This window comes from Saccostrea echinata, unplaced genomic scaffold (genome assembly GCF_033153115.1).
Source record: "Saccostrea echinata isolate AGI-Se365-2 ecotype Australia unplaced genomic scaffold, CSIRO_AGI_Sech_v1 ptg000042l, whole genome shotgun sequence".
Classification (NCBI taxonomy): domain Eukaryota; kingdom Metazoa; phylum Mollusca; class Bivalvia; order Ostreida; family Ostreidae; genus Saccostrea; species Saccostrea echinata.
This window is the reverse complement of record NW_026889791.1, coordinates 2,275,781-2,302,247: the sequence shown is the minus strand read 5'-3', so window position 1 is coordinate 2,302,247 and position 26,467 is coordinate 2,275,781. Positions and strand designations below refer to the sequence as shown.

At 33.5% G+C, this 26,467-nt stretch overlaps 1 protein-coding gene across 1 annotated transcript; it reads right to left on the bottom strand.

Moving 5' to 3' along the window:
* Positions 1 to 1,520: 1,520 nt before the first annotated feature.
* On the bottom strand, positions 1,521 to 10,079 carry LOC133201020 (histone-lysine N-methyltransferase PRDM9-like). The gene is made up of 6 exons (XM_061336823.1): positions 9,906 to 10,079; positions 9,416 to 9,532; positions 9,004 to 9,074; positions 8,034 to 8,148; positions 3,802 to 3,878; positions 1,521 to 1,742 (listed from the first exon to the last, which is right to left on the bottom strand). Exons 1-6 carry the CDS (start codon positions 10,060 to 10,062, stop codon positions 1,521 to 1,523), a joined length of 759 nt encoding a protein of 252 aa, XP_061192807.1. The 5' UTR covers positions 10,063 to 10,079.
* Between the last annotated feature and the right edge of the window lie 16,388 nt (positions 10,080 to 26,467).

The following is a 26,467-nucleotide window of genomic DNA, read 5'->3' as shown; positions in this document are numbered from 1 at the left end:
TGCACAATGGCACTATGTAACAAAGATTCTGTGAAAGTCTCATTAAATTTCATTCAGTGGTATGAGGGGTTGCGGATAAGAGATGGGTACCCAAAAGCATAACAGACGAACGGACGTACAGACAAACGGACAGACAGACACCCCCATCACTATATATCCTCCCTGCTTTTCAAGCGGGGGAATAATAAATAAATAAATAAATAAAAAAGGAATAAACACATTTGATAATTTTCCAATCAGTATGATTTATTGCGGCCCTAATACTTTCTTATGAATTAATATGTAAAAATATTTAATCTCCTTATGTGTCCACATCTTCTATACTTCCAGGGGCATTGATTTGAACAATGAATCTGTACATGTACTACCAGAGGATATTTGCACATTTTTAGGGCTTATCATGGCCTTGCCTTTCTTGACATTTTCAGATTTTTCTTTATATAAGAACATATCAAGGTTTGATCTCCTATTGTGGCCCCATCCTACAGGTACCTCATAGGGACCATTCTTCGAATAAACTTAAATCTGTACTACTTAAGGGTGCTTGTTTTTAAATGTGACTAATCATGACCCTGTTGTTCTTAATAAGATTTTTTAATGATAATAACTTATATATTAACATACAAAAATTATATCCCCTAAAGTTGCCCAACAAAGGGATCATTCTTTCTGAGGATACTTGTGTAAAAATACGCTATTCCTTGTCCTGAGAAGAATTTTATGAAGATTTCCCCTTATCTTGATTATCCATTCTACTCCCGGAGGCAATGATTTGAACACATTTGAATCTGCTCTACCTGAGGATGCTTGCATATCAATTGATATCAGGTTAATCATGACATCCTTGTTCTTGGGATATTTTAAAACATTTTTCCAGTGCTTTTCTATGTAAAACATAGATCCCCTATTGTGTCCTACAACATTCCTGGAGATCAAGATTTCAATAAACTTAAATATGCATTAATACTGTAAACCAACTTTTATTCGCGTGCGAGAAATTTTCGCGAGGTTCGCGAGAGCCTCGTCATCGCGAATATTTCTCGCCGCGAACCGGTCCTTAAAGTCTCTCTTTCTCTCAACAACAGATTAAAAAAAAGGCTTGATCGCGAAAATTAATCGTCGCGAACTAGTTTATCCCCGGTAAATCGCGAAATAAAGTCGTCGCGAATAAAAGTTGGTTTACAGTATATCAGCAAGCTTTCAAATTCATGCTGGTTAATTTCTCCTTTTCCGCCTCAATACTTCCTGAGAAGCTTTTTTATGACAATATCTGACCCCATCAATGGTCAATATCTTTTCAGAAAGTGGATGGCCATTCATTTAAAAAAAAATAAAATAAATGGTCTAGTGATTCTGACGATGACGTCAAAATGTAAAAAGTTTACAGAAGACACAACAGATCTAGACAATAAACAGATTGACGCCGGCCACTCTTGGGTCAGAAAAACGGACTTGATCCTTCATTTCAGATGAGTTCAAATTTGAAATAAATATCATTCAAACTGACGATTTACTTTACTTTATGCAGCATTTGTGTCTAAACATGCCTGCCAAGAATATCCAGTTTCCTGGGCTTCATCCTGGTTCTCGGTAATTTCTCCCTCATACGGACCAAATCTTGTCCTTTTCGGGAAAAAAATATCAGTAAATACTCCTAGTCCAGCATTGGTTATATTTGACTCTTTTACTGTGAGGCCCAGTGGAAGGGTTTTCTTTGCTCTCTCAGGAATACCTTGTAATTGCTTAAATAAGAAACTTATTACAATTTTTCTGTAACTTTGCACTTGCTGTAAACGCAGAAATATTTATTTGGGATTCATTATGTTTATTTTGTTGTTCATAATTATCAACGAAATTAAATGCCTTACGGAATATTTACAAGGCTAATTATGGAATGATCCCCACAAAACATTAAAGATAACAAATGAATGAAAATTTACAAAAAATCTGCCTGTACAGTAGACGAAAAAGTATGGTTTCTATGGCATGTCAAACGTTGCAATATTCGATCTTTTCCATTTGCATTGTATAATTTTCCATTTGTATTGTATAATTTTTATTTGTATTGTATAATTTTCTATTTGTATTGTATAATTTTTCATTTGTATTGTATAATTTTTATTTGTATTGTATAATTTTCTATTTGTATTGTATAATTTTCTTTTGTATTGTATAATTTTTATTTGTATTGTATAATTTTCCATTTGCATTGTATAATTTCTTATTTGTATTGTAAAATTTCTTATTTGTATGCGATAATTTTTCATTTGTATTGTATCCGCGGACTGTTTATTTGTTTCGTTACGAAGGATTTCATTGGTCAATTTTCAACCTGTATCGGGTTGAAGATGTTCCGGATGCTCAAAGCAAACTGGGCTCATATGTATTTGCTTGATTGATTGATTGATTATTGTTTAACGCCGAATCGGCAATATTTCATCCATATTTCGGCGGCATATTTATTTGCGTGCATGTTAAACGGTCATTGGATTCTAAAAAGGGAGCGCTGGTAGATGGCAAATAAATAATCTGTCCTTAGAAATGCTGACTGAGAAAATAAATAAATTGACCTTGAGTGGTGGTAACTACCCCCACCCCCAAAAAACTGACTTTTCGGGTTTGGGCGGATTTTCTTCTTTTTGTTTTTCTCCTTGTCTCTGGTCATATTGGAAATAAATATTCTCTCCTGCGAGAGAATGAAAATAAATAATCGGATTCGACACCCCCCGAGAATCAAATGGTCGTCCCTTAGCATGCACCGCAAATAGAGGCGCCGAGTTTGTGTTTGTAGAGAGTGCGCGATCGGAATTGTGGGAAGGGTACCAGACTAAGTTTGTGATTGGCACCTGAGACCTTTATACAGACTAAATTTTATGACCAATGACATCCTTCGTAACGAAATAAATAAACAATCCTCGGATACAATACAAATGAAAAATTATCGCATACAAATAAGAAATTATACAATACAAATAAGAAATTATACAATGCAAATGGAAAATATAGAATACAAATGAAAAATTATACAATACAAATGATTTTTTTTACAACACAAATGGAAAATATAGAATACAAATAAACATTAAACAATCCAAATGGAAAATTATAAAATCCAAATGGAAAATTATAGAATACAAATAAAAATTATACAATACAAATGGAAAATTATACAATACAAATGGAAAATTATACAATACAAATAAAAATTATACAATACAAATGGAAAGTTATACAATACAAATGGAAAAGATCGTATATTGCAACGTTTGACATGCCATAGGTTTCAACATAATTATTTCTGAATTGCTATAACTTTAGTTACTTATTTCAATATTAATATATGTAGGTAACATATTGGATCCCTTACATAATTGAACATGTTGAAGTTTTTTTTAATATTTTGATTTAATACTTAAATACACATGTACATTGTCAAGACTCAAGTAACATTGGATCCTTAGAACATGTTTGAAACACTAACTATTATTACACTATTATTAGTGACATTCAACTACCTTATTTAAAGTTACTGCAATTGATCATTAGACTAGGTTTGTTATGTTAAATTCCTCCCTCTAAAAGGTCTTTATCCCCAAAGACAGCAGCCCACGGCCAGGCTTTTTTTTCTGGCAGGTCTATAACCTGTCATTTCCAGTGTATAAAGCAAGGTACTAAATATGACAGACAAGGAGTAAAATGCAACGGACTTAAGCAGGATTAAAACCTTGGTCCATAAATCTAGTCAGATGCTAATGACTGGCAATCTAACCTGCCTGATCGCTACAAGTCTATACACATTACCTTTGTATCATTGACAACTAAAAGTGGACCATGTATTGGACAGTCACCTTCATGTTCCTGGTTACATTCCTCACAGTCTGCAATAATTTATAAGAAATTGTTTTATAATGTTTAAATGTTTTTGTATTGTTTTCTCTTAAATTATATTGATTGAATGACACAAGTGGAGGTCTCACTTTTCTTTTGTGCAGTATCAAAACTATAAGGGGGTAAAATGAAGAAGAGACCAATGGACCACGTATATCACTCACTTGGGCACACTACCTTAAAAAAAAACACAAATTAGTTCAGCATTGAAAAGTTTAATGGGGTGGGTGTCAGTTGGGGGGGAGGGGGGGGGAGTTAAACTTGAATTTTAAACTTCCGGAGGATACTTTCATATCAATATAACAATATATCTTGAACAAAAGATTTATTTCCTCTAAATTCCATTATAAAAAGTTGATCCCCCATTGTTACCCATTTCTACCCCTTGGGTCATGATTTAAACAAGAGGCCCATAGGCTATATTGCTCACCTGACCAAACTGGCTAGGAAGAAGCAGAAATCAGTTCAGTATATTGAAAAGTTTTCGGGGGGGGGGGGGGGGTTAGCAAACTTAAATTTACACTACTTCAGGATGCTTCTATATCAATAATACTAATCATGGCTTTGCTGTTCTTAAATAGAAGAATTTTGAAGATTTTTTCCTATGTATTACTATGTAAAACTCTGATTGCTCATTGTGGCCCCACCCTACCCACCGTAAATTTGAACAGATTTGAATCTTCACTTCCTGTGGATGCTCCTATAATAATATGACTAATCATATTTAAAGATTTTTTTCTATATATTTCTATGTAAAACTTTGATCTCCCAATCGTGGCCCCAACCTATGCCCGGTGGTCATGATTTGAACAAACTTAAATTTACACTATGTAATAAAGGTTTCATATAAGTTTCAACTTTTCTGGCCAAATACTTCCCGAGAAGATTTTTAAAAGATGACCCCAAAATTTCACCAATTCTTAAATATCTCCCCTTGGAAGAGGGAGTGGCCCTTCATTTGAATAAACTTGAATTCCCTCTATCCAAGGATGCTTTGTGGCAAGTTTGGTCGAAAGTTACCCTGTGGTTCTTGACCAAAAGTCGAAAATGTTAAAGTTTACAGACGGACGGACAGACAAAATGTGATCAGAAAAGCTCCATAGACAACACCATTTTTTCATATATTTATTAGTTGCTTTAACTCCCTTCAAACCTCTGTCACATCCGGTCCTAAAACAAAATGAGAAAGCAGGATGGTTGAGCATAGGACCCAAAACCCATACCTGTCGCGGAAACGACTATAAGAAACAATATTTCAACTGAATCGAAGCAGTTCATATATCTGGATCATATATCTGGAATTGAGAACTAACAGTCCAATAGTAGACCTCCTCACAAAAAAAAAAAAAAAACACGATACAAGTGCTGGCCATTATACCAAACTAAGCAGTAAATGAGTTAACACAAAAGACTGCTGATGGTCTATACTATACATTCTACAAGTTCACGTCGAAATACTTTTGACTTGGAGCCGCAAAAACCTCTAGCATATCAGTTGTCAAAATTCTCGCCGATGAAACTCCAAAGAAAAGCCAATCAATTTTTAATGAAAACTAGATGTGTTGTTAGCGCCAAGAATACCCCTGCAAGCAGCCCAAATTTCAAATACATTATTTGGTTTCAAATTTGCATTCGAGCTTGACCCGTATTTTCTGGTAAAATACCTGGATATGCAATTTCGACCTTTTACATACATCCCAACAAAAGTTAGAGAGCAGAAACTGAAAATTTCTTTTTTTCCTAAGTACAAGAGTGGCAACTTTTTCAGAAAATCATCGGACCACAACCAAATTCAAATTTGACCTCTATTTTCTGGTAAAATAAATGCACATGCACTTTCAACCTTATACATACATCCCTACAAAAGTTAGAAAGCGGAAACTGAAAATTTCTTATTTTTTTCTAAGTTCATGAGAAACATTTTTTTATTCCCTCCATTACAGAAATTTTTTTAACATGACAACTATATCTTAAATAAAGTATATAAGTTAATCTTAGTGTGAGAACAGAAAAAAATAAAGAATACATATTGTAAGTAATGGAAAAAAAAAAAAAAAAAAAAAAAAAAAAAAAAAAAAAAAAAAAAGGTTATGAAATCAAAAACAAACACAAAATAAAATCATTAAAATCATCAGATACAAATCTTTGAAACGCAATTTACTCTTTTGGGGATCAGCACCTCTGTCTTTTTTCAAGTAGTGTACCATTTTTTTTTTTTTTTTTTTTTTTTTTTTGTTTCAATAAACTAGTACATGTACTTTAACTTAGTTACAATGCAAAGAGAATTCTCAAATATCAATAAGAAATTCTAGAATCATGCTTAAAATGTGTTTTTATTCCTTTTGGTTAGTGTGTGTTTTTTTTCCGTATAGAAAAGTTTTCGAATTTAAGATGGTCACTAAACAAAGAAATAACTTGGAATGGACTTATTTGATGTTAAATGCCCCTTCCGAGAATTTTCCACTTCTATGAGCTTTGAAATATTTTGAATGATATGTGTCTTGTGTAAATTATACACTAATTGCCTAGGACACAGAGATATTGCGGACTGTTCAAATCCATGGAAGGCAAGGCAAAGCTTCTCTTTGAAAGGGAAATTTCCACCAACCATTATAGTTGCAGAAATAAGACGAAATGTAACAGATAGCAAATCAAATTATAAGGTTAGAGAGTAATAAAAAATTGCTAGTACATGTACGTTACATTTTCGATATCTTGTTCAACACACTGTCACAGTTTGTAAAATTTGATGTGATACATTTAATTAAATATACCAAACATGTTAAAGAATAGAAGATGTTTTGTTGATTCAAAAACGTATCATCTCTGGAAGTAATTGCGGAAGGCCTACAGTTTTGTCAAATTTGATTAAATTTTTATCTTTTCATGCTTCCAATATTTGATCAAGTATGATTTTGATAAAATATTGAGGGCGTGAAAAGACCGAGTAATTTTATCAGAATGAAAAAAAATGATGTGGTGGACGGAGCAGCTTCAAGAGTATTACTAACAATAAATTGATTATATGACAGGGTTTCAGCTTTCAAAAGAAAGCACATCAGAAATGTTGATTTTGTCTGACCTCGTTTGAGAAAAACAAGCTTGAACGCGCTTCGCTTCACTTTAAGAGTGAAAAGCTTAGACAGGCATGTAAAAACAAGTTTCACTCAATCATGAGTCATCAAAATATTACTTCATCTATGTACAAGCAAATAGACAGAGAAACACAAGAGAATAAATGATCAGAAAAGAGTCATCAACTTGAGCTTGTAGACTTAAGTTCAGATGACACACTCCTTAATGATATGTAATTTTCCCCAAAAATTTGTGATTGAAGTATGGCTACATTAAAAAAATTCCTCACAAAAAATGAGGTACATTACCAGGTATATGTACAGAATCCAGAGAATGGTGTTTTCTATACAATTCTATTGGACATCACTTGAGTTGCTTATATAGGCTAACAATTTTGGTTCTCACATTTTTTCAGACACAATTTGAAAAAACAAAATTAAAAACCAGAAGATAATATAAATAATGACAAATATTTTGGTATTTTATGAAGAGATATATTTAAAAAAAAAAGAAGATATTTTCTAGGAAATAATGTTTTGTCAGAACTAACATGTTTCCAAGGTAATGACTTTCAAACAAATCTATGAGTGATTTTTTTTAATTTCTTGCATGAAACAAACTATAGCTCAGTCTTAACCCTCATCTTCTGCAGGGCTCTAATTGGCGACTAATTTAGTCACCATGGCGCCTAAATTTTTTGATTGGCGCCTAATTTTTTTTTTCCATAAGTCGCCAATTATTATTCGGCGACTTTTTTAAATTGACTTGGCGATCGTCGAATTCCTGACATTTAACATTTTTAACAATTTTTCCGAAAAAGCGGAAAGAAATTAAAAGAAGACGAAATTATTTTTTGGAATGGCAATGCATGTCGTGTTTTCCTAGTCACATCAAGGGGCCTTATATTGATGATTATTAACTTTAAAAGTTGGCGCCTTAAAAAATTGCCTGACGACTATAAATTTGCATTGGCGATTTTTTTTTTTATAAAAGGTCACTCAGAGGCCTGTTCTGGTAAAACTTGTCAAACAAACTTCTGGTGAAAACTTGTCAAACAAACTGATACCTACAAATAAAATCGTCATCATCTGGCACTTCAACGTCCATATAGTTAAGTCTTTCTTGTACTCGAAGTGGATATGTACGTTTTTCTGTTTTCTTCATCTCTTTCGTGTTTTTCTCAGACTAAATGAGATTGACAAGGAAAGGAAATCAATTACAAAACTCTTTTTAAAAACTGACCATGTTACCCTATATATAGTTCATATTGCTCTACATCAAATTCCTATAAATAATATACACAACAACAGACTTGCCTGCCGAGTGGTTTAATTCCTATCAACTAGTACATATGTACATGTATAAATCCTTCAAACTAGGGGAACATCGGTAGAGTAGGCAAATCTGCAATGGACATAAGACACACCTAACCCATCCACCCACCCACCCACCCCCAAAAATGTTTTAGAAATATACCTGCCCCTTCAAGATATTGAGGGAAAATATCTATGTCTAGTGTATTTTAATCAATGAACTTAATTTGATCTTGTAACCCTAAACAGGTTCCAAAGATATTGAGAAACAATATCTTCTTATACACATGTCCAGAGAGTTAGCCTTTGCTTTTGACCTTATAACCTCAAAATTTATAAGAGCCATCTGCACCTTAGGGATTACCACTATATCAAGTTTGATGTCAGTCAACAAAGGGTTATAGTATATTGATCAAGACCCCTGGCTCTGATGTTAAAAATTATACTACCAAATTATTTAGATTTCGATATTGAACACTTATATTGTTACCTCTTTGATCAAGTAAATTTATACAGATCCTACCTGATTTTTTTAATACAGGCACTACAGTGTCAACCGGAAATTGTAAAATTGAAATAAAATGACTTTTACCATTAATTTTTGTATGTGTGCAAGTATGGGGGGGGGGGATATGAATTTTCAATTGGGACAGAGTCCTTTTATTGACCTGCATTCAACTGATATTAAGCCGTGTAGTGGTACTCTACATGTATATAAAGGTTTTACCTTTATTTTCCTGGGTCGCTTTTCCTTTTGCTCCTTTAGGGGGACAGAAAACCTAACTGTTTGTTTCTTTTCTAAAAAAAAAAAAAGATCCGGATGTTAATTGCCAATGAATAAAATACAATGGTCGCCTGTGATAAAATGAAGATTATTCCCTAAAGTTGAGTTATTAGTGTTGCGCAACATCAGTTCGAGACTTTACTGTATATCAAAGAAATATAAAAATTTCTGTACATTTTGTATAAAAAGTCCAATAAAACAATGCATGCACACAGAGTTACTTGTGACAGTGATCAACATATCTAGATCTAATTGAGAGCAAATCCTTAGCGAAAGACAGTCTGCGCATGAACATGCGAAAACTGAGTAAACAGATAAAAGCAGTATATTTTTATATTTCAGGTACTGTACGTACCCCTCGTAGACTTGTAAGGAGTCCATTCCTCGTCACTGTCCGATTCCACTTTCTTTGGTTTTCTTTTTGCTCTAGATCTGGGTCCCTTCATAAACTCAGGCATCACTGCTGGTAATCCTGAAAAAAAAATCTTCAAAGTAAATCTAATTTAGAATTTTTTTTTCTTAGATCTCTTTCAATTGGGAATTTTTAATTGAAAAAAGTGGCAAAATTTTGAGATATTTATGTATTGTATTAAGTTTTACTGTTGAATAAAAAGATACTTTAAAGGCTTATTCTCTATGCACATCTTTATGAAATCAACCATTAAAATCTAAAGTTCAAGTTTTTCTTAATATAAAATGCACTGAAAAACTCAATTTGCTTATCATTTGGAATTTTTTAAATAATTGTTGGGAAAAAAAGAGTCAATTTTTAATTGGGACAGGGTCCTTTTACAGGACCCAAATGCAAGGCCTAGGGTTATCAAACCCTGTTATTTTAAACATACCAACAGCCAGCATTATCTCATAATTCTTCCTCATATTTTTATATCTAAGCAATTCAACATTAGAAAGTTTGGCCAGCTCAGCCTTGGAGAAGTATTCCTCTACACTGTACTCTCTGTTCTCCAGTTCTCTGATGACTTCATCACTTGGGAATTCCATGTTTGGTTTTGACCTTATTATAAACATTCACAAGACATAAATGTAAAGTTTTAAGTTCAAATAATATATATACCCACAAACTTTTTCTTTTCCATATAATTTACATGTACATCTGTGTGTGTGTAAAATTGTGTTTTATCATTTAACAGGTTTTATGTTTTTATATGTATTGATTTCTTAATTTCTTTGGATTGGTAAATTTCTAATTATATATATCCCTACATCAATAAAATATAAATTTCTATTTTCTGTTTGCATAAATTCTATATTTTATTTATAAAACAACCCTCTTGTTCCAGTTCTTCTAGATAAGAAATTTTGATCAAAATTAAATTAATATGCTAATTAGGTCTGGGGTCCCATCTTGGAGTATTTCTCCTCTGAAGGCAGAACTCTTCCATTTTGAATTACTTCCTTATGTGGAATCACTGGGAGACCCCCCCCCCCCCCCGTACTTTTCTGCTTCCTTAATTAAGCTACAGTACATGTAGCATATATCGTAATATCAGAGCTTATACTTTACACTAATCAGCTGCTAATCATACAGTTACGCTACACTTCTTTCAGTTAATCTGACAATTTTTATCAAAGGTGTATTATTCTCAAATGCCCCAGTAGGAAAAAATATGTCTTTTCTCCATAATCAAAGTAACACAGAGTTTGGAACTAGTCTGTGTCTGTAAGGTGAACTACTGAAATAGATATTTAAGGAGCAGTGTCTGAGTGAGTTATTCTGACTAGTTCTTGCTCAAACTTGTACCTCCTGTGAAAGTGTCACAATTAAACTTGTCTTTCATGCCAATCATAGGCACGTAAAAGTTAGTGCCCCTTCCATTTGATTTTGAAGAGGGGTTGGGGGCACAGAAATTGGAAATATATAACTTTTCTTAAAAAATGCTGGAAATAAATGATAATCAAATCTGTCCACGACTGGCAAGAAGAAAATGAATAACCTTTGTCTATTTTAATGCTACTGCCCCCCCCCCCCCCCGCCCATGAAATAAGAGTTTTGGAGTTTGGCAGACTTAATGAAAAAACAAAATTCGTCCCACTTTTTCGATGAAGAAGAAAACAAAAAATAGGCCTAATCTTCCCTTAATCATCTTGGAAATTAAAAATTTGCTCTTTACTAAAACATGACCCTAAACACCCCCCTTTCAAAATCAAATGGTCGTCGTCCCCTACGCAATGAAAGATTGGTGTTTAATGGCTATGCAATTTCAATTTAAATGCTAATTTTTACAAGTTAACTTAAGACAATTTCAATTAGCCAGACATAAAGATTTTTAAAAAGCCTTTTAGCCAGGTTGAAAAATTTGCCAAGGGCCGCGTTTTTAGAAGTATTTTTTTTTAAAGTTGGATGCTAACTAACAAGGAAATGACAAAGTATAAATAAATCATAAACTCATCTATTAAAGCATGATTCTTTCTAATTACAGTATTACTTACAATCAATGAGCCTATGAATTGTAAACCCGTTTATCTTTGGTGACCTTCGTTTTCACGAAGCAGACGACAATGATATTAATTCGAATGTCGATCCCGATCTTAAAAGAGGTATAATTTAGAGGTCCAAAGCAATGCAATTAAACGTTCATATAAAACTAACAGTACTGTAAGTTTCTGTCATTTTAACTTTTTAAAATTTCTTTTATTTTTTTAAAAATAAATTTACTCTCCCTCCAGGTGGCCTGGCCCTGCATAACTGGCGGAAGTTTTAGCAAGGTAGAAGTTTTCATCATTCCCTAACTACTAGTAATTTAATTATAAGCACAACCTGTACCAAACTAAATAAGACATGAATTGTAAAAATGAATATGGAAATAAATTTACATATGCTTAAGTCCTCTTTCAAGGTTTGATGCATGCACTATTTAGTGTAATTCTAATATAACCCCCCACTCCCCACCCCCGCCCAGGCGCGGATCCAGGAAAAAAAGGTAAAATCCATTTCCAAAACATGGAAAACACCCGTATTTCGTGGTGGTATTGGTGGGTACACGTTTTCTAGGGAGGGGGGGTGGTGGGGTCCAATGTCATTTCTTATTTGCTTCAGTATATACTTTTAATACCTCTCAGTGCAAATTTCAGGGGGGGGGGGGGGTCCAGACCCCCCGACCCATCTCTAGATTCGCGCATGCAGCTCCACCTTTTCCTTCGTCAGGACGACACGACGACCCTTGATAGGAGGAAGACTACCTGTTTTTAATCAGACTGATGTACATGTACAACAAATGTTGAGATTAGAAGCTTTGGGGTATAAACTTGTTAGAAATCATGTTTCATTCCTATGTAGATTACAAATATTATTCATAATTTCTATTAATTATCGCTATTTGTGTGGGAAGATGCAATCCTGTTAACAATTCAACAACTGTTATTCATTCATGAGAATTTTAGCAACAACGGTTATTTTTTGGGCATTGCCAGTTTTGTTGTCTACGTCTAAAAGAATAGATGAACTCTGCCCAACCTGTTTCAGGTACTTTTAAAGCATTTATATGATTTCAAGCACTTGCATATTACACAACTAGTAAGAGCTATTTGTTTGTCAAACACAGTCTTTCAAAGTGGAAGGTCAATCAGTCAAGAGTTGCATGTAAAAAAAAAAGTAAATTGGATGATGCATTCAAAGAAAGCAAGAAAATAGATCACTGTTTATGGGTTGAAAAGTTTTCAATTGATTTCCAACTTTATGAAAATCGATAAATTTTCAAACTCAGTATAAGTACGTACAAAAAGAATTATACATATATACAAACTTTGATACAGGAATATAGTTAACTAAAGCACCATGCAGCCCAAAAAGGCTGATCCGAGAAAATTTACCAGATTAACCCCGTACCTAACAGCAACATACGTGTAACTTTACAAATATTGAAAATCAAACTGATTCAACAACATTGAAAAAAAGCAAAAGAGAAAATGAAGAGTTCTTAATTTTGATTTTTTTTTTCCGGGGGGGGGGGGGGGTCTGCGTTTGTTTTTCTTTTCTTCGTTGATTGATGGTTCGCTGACGGGGATTTCCAGATATTGTTTTCTCACAAGAGTACGGGGTAAATTGACTTTTCAGCGTTGAACCGACAAATTTGAAATTGTACACATTTCCTTTTACTATTAACTATAATGACACACGCCGTTTCTTCAGAAATATTTTACTTAGATGAATCAATATCTGCACAACAATTTTAGCGATTTTTAAAGAAAAAAATCTTGATATTAACATTACAAGGATGCTTAGAATGGAACACATCTTTCTACAAACGGTCAGGGACCACAGAATTATTGTGCAGAGGCGGATCCAGAAATTTCAGAACGGATCATGCCAGTTTGAGGATGAATCGATATGAAAATCAGAATTTTTTCTTGACAAGCAAAAGAAAAACTCTTTGATTGAAATATGAGGTTCCCTTCTCATGGGCAGTCTGCTTATAATTTGACAATTCTTTTTAACCAGGGAATCCATCATTAGGAATACCTCGGGCCTTTCACAGAAAACAAGTGTTTTTTCTGTGAAAGGCCCGAGGTGTTCCGGATTGGGAATCTATATTTCCAGGGGAGGGGGGGGGGGGGCATTTCTTGACATCTTCTTTAAAAATTTTGATAACTTTATCATTGATGTTCTCCTCTGAGTAACAACACATTTCATCTCAAAACTATACCTCCCATGTTGATAACTACATAACAAACAGTTATGAATCACAAGAAAAGAAAATTACAATTTCCAAAGCGGGAAATTTTATTCCATCGAACTAATTGATAACTTTATATACATAATTATTTGAGAAATCCCGTTTTACATTAGTTTGGTCCACAAACCCGTCAGTGCGCGTGATTACTTCATTTTTTATCACCAGTGAGGGACGAGGAGAGGGGTTAGTGTAAATTCTGAAAATAACTCTTTCTATATGCATGTATCATAGACTTCAGGTCAGACAACACGTTCCTTGAATATCTGTTTTAGCATCCCTTTATAATATACCCAAAATATTTATAGTTATCGTTATATTTTGATTTCTAAACTATTTTTAAAATGTCTGAAAAAAATATTTAGGCCAAAAATTGTGATATCAAAAGTTCAAGTGATTTCTAGTATAGGATTATATAGGAAATATTATCCTCCGGGATCTTGCACAAATGCCTGGTAATTTACACCAACTTTTTGTTAAGGAACTTCTTAAAGTAGCAGTATTTCAATCACAAAATCTTGGGAAAAGATGCATATTTTTGAGGAACGTGTCGTCTGACCTTAAGTAACATTTCAATCCACCAAGGCATGCAGTATGATTATTCTCCAGCATTTCTCCTGTACTAAGGTTATTTCAAATATTCTCATTAATATAATACAGGAAATCCTTAATGTGTGAAGGTTTGTTACTGCATATGTAATAAAGTACTCTATCATGTAACGATGCCTGTTGACTGTATTGAGTTCATATGCAATTAAGTTAAATAAAATTTATAAATGCAAAGTTGATAAAGAAAGAAAGAAAGAAATAAAAGAAATAAATTAAATAAAATAATAAATAAATAAATGAATAAAAAAAATAATAAAATAAATAAATAAATCAATCAATCAATCAATCAATAAAATAATTGTGGAATGTGCCATTCCCACAGGTGATGGATCCGGTATTAATATGACCCATTCATTTCGAATTAAAACGATCAACTCATAAAAGATATTGACCACCATACAGTACTTGCTAAATTAAATGCGGGGTATATAGATACCTTATGCTCTTGATAAAAGTTATATAGATAAAGTGATTATCTCTAGGCCTCGCACAGAACTACTGACATTATCCTTTTTTTTTTTAATTAATTGGTCATTCCTTTCCATATTTTTAGTGGTTTTAAAAAAGTTTTAGTGGATAAATATATATGCATTAAGTGTACTATACAATAAAGCACCATATGCAGTAGGTATATAGCTAATATATCACGCCAGTACCCGAGATCTCGACCTTTCATTGGTTGAATTTAAAAATGGCCTTTCTGAAGAATAAAATGAATTTTAAGCAATCTGAGTCCATCATTTGTATGAAACTTTTATTTTTTAATTTAATGTATCAATCTTGAAGAAGAGAATTCCCCAAATATTTTTAGGGTTGCCTCTCTTTTGTAGTTTGATTTCACCCTAATTAATTAATTAACATTTCCAACTCGATCTATATACATGTATACATGTACAACGTCAGGTTTAACATATAAAGAACCACTGTATATGTACTGCAAACTAAATAGTTCTAATAGCAATGTAGGATATTTTTATGAATATTAGTGATCTGCCCGTAGATGAAAATTCATAAGCAAGAATAAACAAATCCATTTTTTTAATTAATGCTAAGTGCGTCCAAAAATGGCGTTTAATATTTTTCATCCATAAAATGCTTCAAGGTACAACGCATACTCTCCATGGGTCGGATCAAAAGGGGCGTCAAGACCCCCCTGGATTTTCTGAGTTATCAAAATTATATGCTAAAAAACGAAAAATTAAACCACCTCTTATAACGGTAATGAGAGTTAACTATCTTGAAAAATTAATTGGCCATGGATCCCCCCCCCCCCCTCCTCGAAATAGGATTTTTTTTTTTTTTTTTTCTTTTTTTTTTTTTTAGGTTTGGGCAAGTTGTCTACCGTATTTCCTCTTTTAAGCCGAGTCCAACATTTGTTAGACTTAATGTGGAACCCTATGAAAAAAAATGGATCCGCCCTTGCTTCCCTATCTGAAATTTACTAGATTTAAAAGCATTATAATATTCTGTCATTTATTATCAAATAAAGATACTCGATACATGCAGAGAAAAATTAGAAGTAGTGATATTAAAAGAATGGAATAAAATAAACTTACATGTATCTACCAAATGATGCAGCTGCTCATTCCTTCGTCCAGGATTTTCTAATATTATTTACACTTTTTAATTTGCATGAACATATAAATTACTTTTTTAATTTGGACATACATGTACATATTACTTTTTAATTTGGACATACAAATTCATGCTTTCACAGAATTTGATTCTATATACTGATATGACTATTAGATATATTACAGCATATTTAGTAACAAAGGAAAAGAAAAAGAAAACTGCTATTTCAAAGACGTCTCTTCGAAAAGTGTATCAATTCAAATGAAACTAGCCCCGGCCGTAGAATGCACACAAGTCCATTGCATAAAAATGGCACACGCATAAAGGATTAGATTCGCAGAGAAGCAGGTATTGCCCTTGTTTGACCTCTCTGTTGAAGATACATAGGTCACAGGAACTGGTATGGATGCATTCACCCCATTGTATACATGTTTTCCTCCTTCGATTACAGGAGAGCGGGTTACAGCTTTTGCAGCATTACTTGTACTAGAATAATAATCAGGCTCTAACCTTCCTTTTAAAGGAGGATTGGTAGTTGATTCTATTTGACGAGGCATAGCTTCTTGAGAGCAAGTACCACTCTGGAAGTTTGTCACATGCTAAGCTCTCTGGCCACAGAAATCCAAACCTCTCCAATATTGGCTCACAGCCGTTTCTAACTTCATTACAATTGGAGCGACAGGATCGAATAGCTGCTCCTTGTTCTATGCACATTGGTAATACGATGCGCGTAAGAAAAATCTAACCTTAGGACTGCATTCATACTGCAGAAGGGGGTCGAATGTAAACAGCTGTAAGCCGATCTCTTCTTGATTTTTGTTGTTTGGCAAAATTGTATAATTGTAAGGCATGTCTCTGCACATAGGAATTTTTATCACTTGGCATTTTGCACGTGATTGAAAAGTTGTCCGAGAGCTTGTAATTCCAATAATTGTTGGAGTATGTGTGGTTATCTTTTGAGGAGGAGGCATATTTTCCCGAGCGCACATACGATTTTCTGAAAACCTTTCACATGCAAATCTCTCCGGCCATTGATATCCAAATTGCCTCATCAATGATTCGCATCCATCTCTAGCTTCGTCGCAGATAGAGCGACAAGGCGGAATCGCTTCTCCTTGTGCAGAACACATCGGTACATACATCGTACATAAGAAAAATTTCAATTGAGAACTGCATTGAGCTTCGACAATGGGAAAAAACTGGAGTACTTGAAATCCAGCATGATCTTGTTTTTGATGGTGTAAAAGATTTGGCATGATAGTATAATTGTACGATAAGTCCTTAGACAGAGGATCTGAAATTTGTTCGCATTTTGGATGTGGCTGAAACATTGTTTGACCATTGCTTACAAAACAGGCCCAAATAAAAAAGAAGACAAAGAGGCCTGTTTTGAGGACTGCCATTTCTGGAGAACAAAGAAATGGGCTGTTTTGTTCAAATATCCGGCCAGGAATTCAGAAAAGTTTTCTGAAATACACAAAATACCTTATTTTGAGTATATTTTTACAGATGAATATTCATTTTAGTATATTTATCCATATGAATATTCATTTTAGTATATTTATACATATGAATATTCATTTTAGTATATTTATATATGTGAATATTCAATTTAGTAAGATTCTGAGATGAATACCTATTTTCATGCAAAGATATTGAAATCAATGGGCAGTCTAATTATAAATCATAATGTTACATGACTGTAGCCTCCAATCATTGTGCAAAATGCTTTATTACAGACCTTCCATACACTATTGAAAAATTATTTTGCGAATAAGAGAATATCAAAGATATTGAGTAACATGCTGTAGGAGTGTAGCTATTGAGTTATATCCTATAGGAGTGTAGCTATTGAGTTATATCGTATAAGAGTCTAGCTATTGAGTTATATTCTATAGGAGTGTAGATACTGAGTTATATCCTATAGGAGTGTAAATACTGAGTTACATTCTATTGGAGTGTAGATACTGAGTTATATCCTATAGGAGTGTAGCTATTGAGTTATATCCTAAAGGAGTGTAGACATTGAGTTATATCCTATAGGAGTGTAGATATAATCCTCAAGGAGTGTAGCTATTGAGTTCTATCCTATAGGAGTGTAGCTATTGAGTTATATCCTATAGGAGTGTAGCTATTGAGTTATATCCTATAGCAGTGTAGATATTGAGTTATATCCTTTTGGAGTGTAGATATTGAGTTATATCCTGAAGGAGTGTAGAGTGTAGTCATTGAGATATATCCTATAAGAGTGTAGATATTGTGTTATATCCTATCGGAGTGTAGATATTATTCTCAAGGAGTGTAGCTATTGAGTTATATCCTATAGGAGTGTATTTATTGAGATATATCCTATAGGAGTGTAGCTATTGAGTTATATCCTATAGGAGTGTGGATATTGAGTTATATCCTATAGGAATGTAGATATTAAGTTATATCCTGAAGGAGTGTAGAGTTTAGTAATTGAGTTATATCCTAAAGGAGTGTAGATATTATTCTCAAGGAGTGTAGCTATAGAGTTATATCGTATAGAAATGTAGCTATTGAGTTATATCCTATAGGAGTGTAGATATTGAGTTATATCCTATAGGAGTGTAGCTATGGAGTCATATCCTACAGGAGTGTAGATAATATCTTCAAGGAGTGTAGCTATTGAGTTATATCATATGGGAGTGTAGCTATTGAGTTATGTCGTATAGGAGTCTAGCTAGTGAGTTATATTGGAGTGTAGATACTGAGTTATATTCTATAGGTGTGTAGATACTGAGTTATATCCTATAGGAGTGTAGCAATTGAGTTAAATCCTAAAGGAGTGTAGATATTATTATCAAGGAGTGTAGCTATTGAGTTATATCCTATAGGAGTGTAGCTATTGAGTTATATCCTATAGGAGTGTAGATATTATCCTCAAGGAGTGTAGCTATTGAGTTATATCCTTTTGGAGTGTAGATATTGAGTTATATCGTATAGGAGTCTAGCTATTGTGTTATATTTTATAGAAGTGTAGATACTGAGTTATATCCTATAGGAGTGTAGATACTGAGTTATATTCTATAGGAGTGTAGATACTGAGTTATATCCTATAGGAGTGTAGCTATTGAGTTATATCCTAAAGGAGTGTAGATATTGAGTTATATCCTATAGGAGTGTAGATATTATCCTCAAGGAGTGTAGCTATTGAGTTATATTGTATAGGAGTGTAGCTATTGAGTTATATCCCATAGGAGTGTAGCTATTGAGTTATCTTCTAAAGGAGTGTAGATACTGAGATATATCCTATAGGAGTGTAGATATTATTCTCAAGGAGTGTAGCTATTGAGTTATGTCGTATTAATTGGAGTGTAGATATTGAGTAATATTCAAAAGGAGTGTATATATTATACATTTATGGAACCTTTCAGTGGTGAATATGGTTTGTTATTCATCAGAAAATATCAATATTGACCGAAGCTTCGTCTTTATTTATTGTTCTGTAGTAATTTGGAGAAGCGGAAAATGATATGTTTCCATACTCCGCCTTTCCGCCAAAAATAAATTCTCTGGTAGATTTAAAAACAATTAGCCATTTCTATATAAAGTTGTACAGTTAATTATGAGACTTAAGGAAAGAAAAATATTATCTTAAATATCCATAAGGTCTAAATATGAAAGGCACTTAAGCAAATATGTTATAAATATTTCATTTAGTCAGAACCCAACAGGAATCTTTCCTTAAGCAATACACTTTAAATCTTAGGACAGATATAACTCTTACTATTTAAAAATACAATGGAATTGTATCTCTTTAGCTGTAGTGTATGGAGGGCTCTTAAAATATCCGACCATCTCTCTTCCTGAGCATTTAGAACGATTTTAAATTTCATTTTTACTAAAACTGCACCCGAAACAATCAGTTGAAAAGATTTCTCATATCGGGAAATGTTGATTCACTTGCTATGAAATCATCATTGCTCGTGGAGGACCAATGATCTTGGATTTTGTGGGTCACTGCATGGCCGTAAGAACCGGGGAGGGGGGGGGGGGCACCAATAAATTTTGCCGGTACATAGAATACTATAGAAAACATTGCTACTGTATGCTTTTGCTCCCTCAATAATAACGTCTGATGACCTTTTTCTTTTTGCTTGTCAAGGAATTTTGGTAGTTGACAGTGCCCCCCCCCCCCCCAACTGAAAATGTGAGTTTGTTTGTTAGTTGTTTGTTTGTTTGTTTAACGTTCCTTAGAGAATTGTTTAGTCATATTGACACGCCACCTCTTGTCGGCGGAAGACTGCAAATTTGGATCTGTGCTTGGCACTTACGGCTTCTGAACGGCAAGGGATCTTTTTCTTGCCAACACCTACTGCGACACGGGACTTCAGTTTATACGGTCTCATCCGAAGGATCCTACAGTGGGATTCGAACCCGCGACGTAAAGATCAACTCTTGAGGGAGTGCTCTAACCACTGTGGGCGACCACACGAATCAGTAATAAATAAATAAAAAGATAAATAAAATAATAAAAATTTAATGGTTATAAAATTATAACAATAATATTGAACGCAATCTTCTAAAAATTCAATTTTTAAAAGAAATCCCTACTTGAATGTTGATGATTTAGCGTTTTCACATATTTATTTCAGCTGATTTAGAGGTAATTATGGCTCTCCGGATTGAAATTGAGGGGTAATTGGTCAGTCTGTGATTTGTAAATTACTGTTAAAACACAATGTCATTACCCAGACTGTCCTGCAATTCTTTACTGATAATAATCACCGTTGAGCACTTTGAATCGGTATGTGTATCTATCTTTTGCAATTATCTATCAAATTAAATTATTAAACAAACATTGTAAATTATGTGATACAGTTTAGACTTAGTTTTGATTATGGTGACAATGAAGAATGAATTTGTGTGACATCAGCTTGGAAAATTATCTACGATTTCTAAGGCATGTTTCAAGGTTTTCTGAATTTTTTCTTGTCTACTGAAATAAAAAATATATGCATGTAGTTTTCTGATCAAGAATAAAGACAAATAGAATGTTTTTAACTTCAAGCATCTTTTTTTAAGTCTTCTTGTGCGTAGGAATAGAGCTACCTGAAAAAAGTCAATAAATTGTGTAGTTTGATACGATTAACCGATTAATCGGTCGGAACGTCTTGCGGTTAACCGATTAGCAATTCTGTATTCGATTGCCATCCCTAAAACGAATACATATAACAGTGAACCTTGCGCGCATAAATTCTGCGCAGTCATTATTTTTTGGAATATCACACGTCGTCAAGCAATGTTGACTGTTAATACGCTGGAGAGCGTGGCTTCATTATTCAGCGGGTAACAGTATTTTTTAAAATATTTCTCGACGAATCAGATTCAACTAATTTACATGAAAGTATAATATAATGAAATAAAACAGGTTTTCATCAAAGAAAAGAATATCAATTGAAACCTCACGAGGCATAATCTTGAATGAATACATGTATGCATTAATACAATAGAAGAGTGGCTTTGTTAATTGCAAATCATTTAACATACACATGACTATGTTGTTATTTTTATAATATATGTCCTTGCATCATTAGAAAATATTCTGAATCACCATTTCCAGTTTGAAACTGAGATATACCACTTGATTCAAATTTCAATCCCAATTTATATGCATACGAGTTTCAAACAACTGTAAAATAAAATGACACATGATTAGATCAAAATCAATTTGAGAAAGTTTGTAAAATTTTACTCACATGTATACTTGAAATATCTTTTTGTGCGTTTCCCAGTCCTTTTGCTGAGACACTGCTTTAATTCACACGATAAGTTGATCATGCAAATTACGTAATACATGTACATTTTTTACACAGAAATAGATAATAGATATAACTTAAGTATATAGCAATTACATACTTCTTCAACAAAGTGAGTTATTTCCGTTTATATACTTTGTTAATTATACAGTGATCTAATGACTTCTACAATCCGTACATAAGTATTCTAGTATATAAAACAGAGCTATGATTACTAGTAAATGTATTTACTATGTATAACCTTTATTTTTGCCAGTGCACATTTTTTTAACCGTCAACACAGTCCGATACGACAATGGTTTCAAACTTCATAAATCTTTCATATTTACACGTACTTCAGGGTTAGCAGTGGGGCTCTGCCGCTAGGAAATACAAGTTAGTATTTTAGAATGCTAATGTCAGGGAACCAGTCTACTTCAAGGTCTCCTAACTGTATAAATATGTAACTTTTTCGGCGTTTCCGACAAGCGGGACAAACAACCTTGAATGTGTTAAGTACGCGGCAAAGACAGCCCCCCCCCCCCCCTTTCACTGACAAACATACAATCCATTAAGGTATATCGATCTTGATGTATGTACATGGTATTTTTAAAAGTTCAGTTTGTGTTGTAGCTGTATATCATTTAGTATAAAAGTACAGTGTCATGAGAGCTCATAAGCATGTAATATATATATGCTTATGCTTGATATCAGCGTCTCAAAAGTGAGATGACATAAGTGATGATGCATTAACTGTTTGGAGTATTTTTGAAAAATAGATCAAAAGTTAAGGTCAAGTGGACTGTAACGCTGGCATTTCCCATAATGTCTTATGACAAAGAGTGCACATGCTAAATAGGAAAGATATACCTCTCAAAAGTCCAAGATATACTGTTATCGGTATTATGATCTATTCTGAAAAGAAAGTCAAAGGTTAAGTTGAAAGGTCACAAGGTCGGTAACTACGATATTTTACAAAAGCCCTAGTACCAACTAATACATGTACATCTCCAAAATATCAAATCCATATCTTTTACAGTTCTCAATATGTAACAGGAGAGGAGAAAAATGCGACAGACCAGAACGAAATTCGAACCCGATCCCCCTGAATCTCCAGTCAAATGCTCTGCCAGCTGAGCTATCTGGCCACCAGCGATCAAACCCGACTGACCGCCACGTTCCTTCCTTCTTTAAGATCTTTGCCCCCGAAGACACCAACCCAGGCTCTTCCCTGGCAGGTCTTTCACCTGTCACTTCCAGGGCATGGCACGGTACCAAATGTAACAGCAGAGGAGAAAAATGTGACAGACCAGACCGGGATTCGAACCCGGGCTACCTGAATCTCCAGTGAGGTGCTCCACCAACTGAGCTATCTGGCCACCGGCGATCGGACCCGTCTGACCGCCACATTCCTCCCTTCTTTAAGGTCTTCGCCCCGAAGACACCAACCCAGGCTCTTCCAGGGCATGGCACGGCACCAAATGTTACGGGAGAGGAGAAAAATGCGACAGACCAGACCGGGATTCGAACTCGGGCCCACTGAATCTCCAGTCAGGTGCTCTACCAAATGAGCTACCCAGGCGGTATCCACGTCCATTTACACACACACACACACACAGTTAGTTCGCTAACTTTCTGATCACCCCTTACATGTATATATATATATATATATATATATATATATATATATATATATATATATATATGCATTTATATATTAATAAATTTTGCACATAAACTCCGAAACGGATGCACCAGAGTTTTTACTAACTCCTCTAAGAATAGACTAGATACAAGATGATGTCCGTAAACTATATTCAGATTTCACTCGCATATTAAGTATCATACATTAAATTAGAAGTCTACTTTCATTTTCTATAAACAGCCATTGTGACATGCAGATACATATTTTATTAATTTTTCTTTGCATACATGTATATAATATGTACATGTATGTTAAGTGTCATATTCCATATTTATTTGATTTGAAATGCACATACTGAATAATATAATTATTCAGTTTATAAACCTTTTGTGTGCATTCACCCATGGTCTATCAATAGATGTGTATATAGATATAAATGGCCTTAGATCATTAATTATATCCAGGGCTAATGTTGGATATTTCTTTTAATTTTATCGGTGTTTTAGTTTGTATTTTACTTGGGGATTGGTTCATGTTTTTCCCTCCAGAAGGTTCTTGTTTTTCTGGACATTCTTTGTCAAGAGGTTGGTCAGAAATGATGTCTTTTTTGGTTGTCTGACATATTGACAATGACCTTTTCTAAGAGACTGACTTTTCTTCTCCTTCTGGTAAGTTAATAATTTATTACTAATATTAATATGATTCTAATATTTCAATTAAATGTCCAATCTGTAATTTTGCATACTTGATCTACTTCCCAAACACTTTCCCTGAGTAAAAGAGATCAGTGAGAATAATATTTTAAAGTATGATGTAAATAAAAAGATCTCATTGTTATATATTTTAAGGTAAACATATTTTTATGATCTGGCGTGTAAAATTGTGTAATTAATTTACAGATCACTCATTGCATGTTTATATGCAGCATTATTGCAGCTATTACACACCTATTCCCATAGAATGGTATGCATATTATGATTTTATGATTATTTAGTAATTTGTAATGTTCAAATACATTATGATGATAATTATTGTAAAGTTTTATGATGAGAATTGTTTTTTCTTTAATTGTTGAGAAATATATGTATATTTTATGTGTAATGAATCATCTCCCTTAACAATCATTGTATTTTTATGCTTAAATATTTACACTTTGTTATATTGTTAATATTGCAGGGTTTCCTCACTTATCTGGCAATTAAGTCTTGTCAATAGAACCCTCAACAGGCTGTTATTCTTCTTCAATGACCAAAAACCCGTTACACCGTGAAATAGAAAAACGTGAGTACGATGGCGTTTCCGGTTGGCGGATCTAAGTTACTGGAAATTTTTAATGAAACTAACAACAAGCAATCGTTAATATTGACAGAAGCTTCTAGAACATCATATAGCATCGAGCCCGATGTTAAAAGAGAAACGAGCGATTATAGCTGCATGAACATAAAAAGAAAGCTTTTGTGTGAATGGTCATTGAAATGATGGTAAATCATTGATAACACTATAAGTTGTGAATATATTTCTATATATATCGAAAGACTATTACATGTATGTAGTAGGTTTTCCTAATAAATTTATCTGTAAAATTTGTATATATTCCTCAGTGAGAGCATTGTGGCAACGAACCCGAAGCACAAACTGTACTTCGTAATAAACTTGCTTACATGAAAAGAAAACATTAATGAATAAGGTATTGTTCAAATACAGTTAAAGCTTTAGAATTCAGTGCTTTAATCAATGAATACAGTCTTTTGTTTCAAATACTCGGCCTATTTATAGGGCATTAAGAGATAATTTTTACACAGGTACTTGGATCTTGGTATATAAATATGTATGTACCTTATTGATATATATAAAAAAGTAAAGTACAATTTTTACATATCAATAAGGCACACACATATTTATATACCAAGACCCAAGTACCTGTGAATTTTTACCCCCCCCCCCCACCCCTCCCCCCCCCCCCCCCCAAAAAAAAATCAATTTATCAGTAATATGTGCAAATTCGCTGCTTTATCCTTGACGGAAATGAGAAACAAGTAAGAGCATCTGAAGTACAATATCCATAACATATTATAAAAGGTTTAACAATAAACGTCAATCATTAAAATTGTTATTTTTCAAGTTTTTACGAGGAGGTGGGGGGGGGGGAGTGGGGGCGGGGGTAGAGACGTACATAAATTCGATTCCCCAATATATATATATATATATATATATATATATATATATATATATATATATATATATATATATATATATATATATATATATATATATATCCTGATATCTTATGGCTGATTTAAGTGGAAATTTCATCGAATATTGTAGTTTCAGTTTACACAATTTTGTTGGAATTGTTTTTATGTATTTATTGACAAAAAATCAGAAATAACAATGACCAAGTTAACATCTTCTCTGTTTATGTCCAGTTAGTTCTCTTCTCCTCATACACTCAAAATTAGGGGTCCATCCATTCTTCCTCTTTTCGGCAAAATTAGGGCTCCATAAAGATCTTCTGACATTGAAAAAAAAATTTCCGTTAACTCTCTCACTTGCATATAAACGAATACAATTACCCTCACACTGAACAATTTTTTCCTTATTGTTTCAAATAAGACTTCTTGAAAATAATTATATGGCTTCAAATCTGGAGTAAAGGATTTTACTTTTCTTTATTACTAATAGTCTAAAACAAAAAAAGGTATTCACACTGCTTTTGTAAGCGAATTCAAATTCTAAGGGGGTGAATATCTTGAAAGCGTATGTTATGATTCCGAAGTTCTTTACGGTCTTAAAAGCAGATTAAAGTGCCATACAACAGTTTGACTCTAAATTTGCCGTCAAAATAATCAGAATATTCTGTTTAAGGCAATGGACAAGAATTTTGACTTGTCAGTTTTCTTGACTACCTTCTTTTGTATAACTAATTCGAAACTCATATGTGTATAACAATATTAAACTGTTTTAGTCTAAGAACGTAACTATTCTGGTCCTACATTTTTTATATCTCCCATTAGTATAATCTAGTGTTACATCTTTGTCAATAGTGTGTTTGTAATATGCAAATATCGAGCAACTCCACTTTTACAATGTGACATAAATCATTTTACTTGATGTATTTTCTAATC

What these genes read in the sequence shown, in the direction of transcription:
- LOC133201020 (XM_061336823.1), bottom strand. Translation starts at nt 10,062, where the DNA reads ATGGAATTCCCAAGTGATGAAGTCATCAGAGAACTGGAGAACAGAGAG. An exon ending in TGAGATAATGCTGGCTGTTG is followed by an intron (nt 9,533 to 9,905) that starts GTATGTTTAAAA and finishes TTTTTTTTTCAG; the next exon opens with GATTACCAGCAGTGATGCCT. An exon ending in TCCTTACAAGTCTACGAGGG is followed by an intron (nt 9,075 to 9,415) that starts GTACGTACAGTA and finishes TTTTTTTTTTAG; the next exon opens with AAAAGAAACAAACAGTTAGG.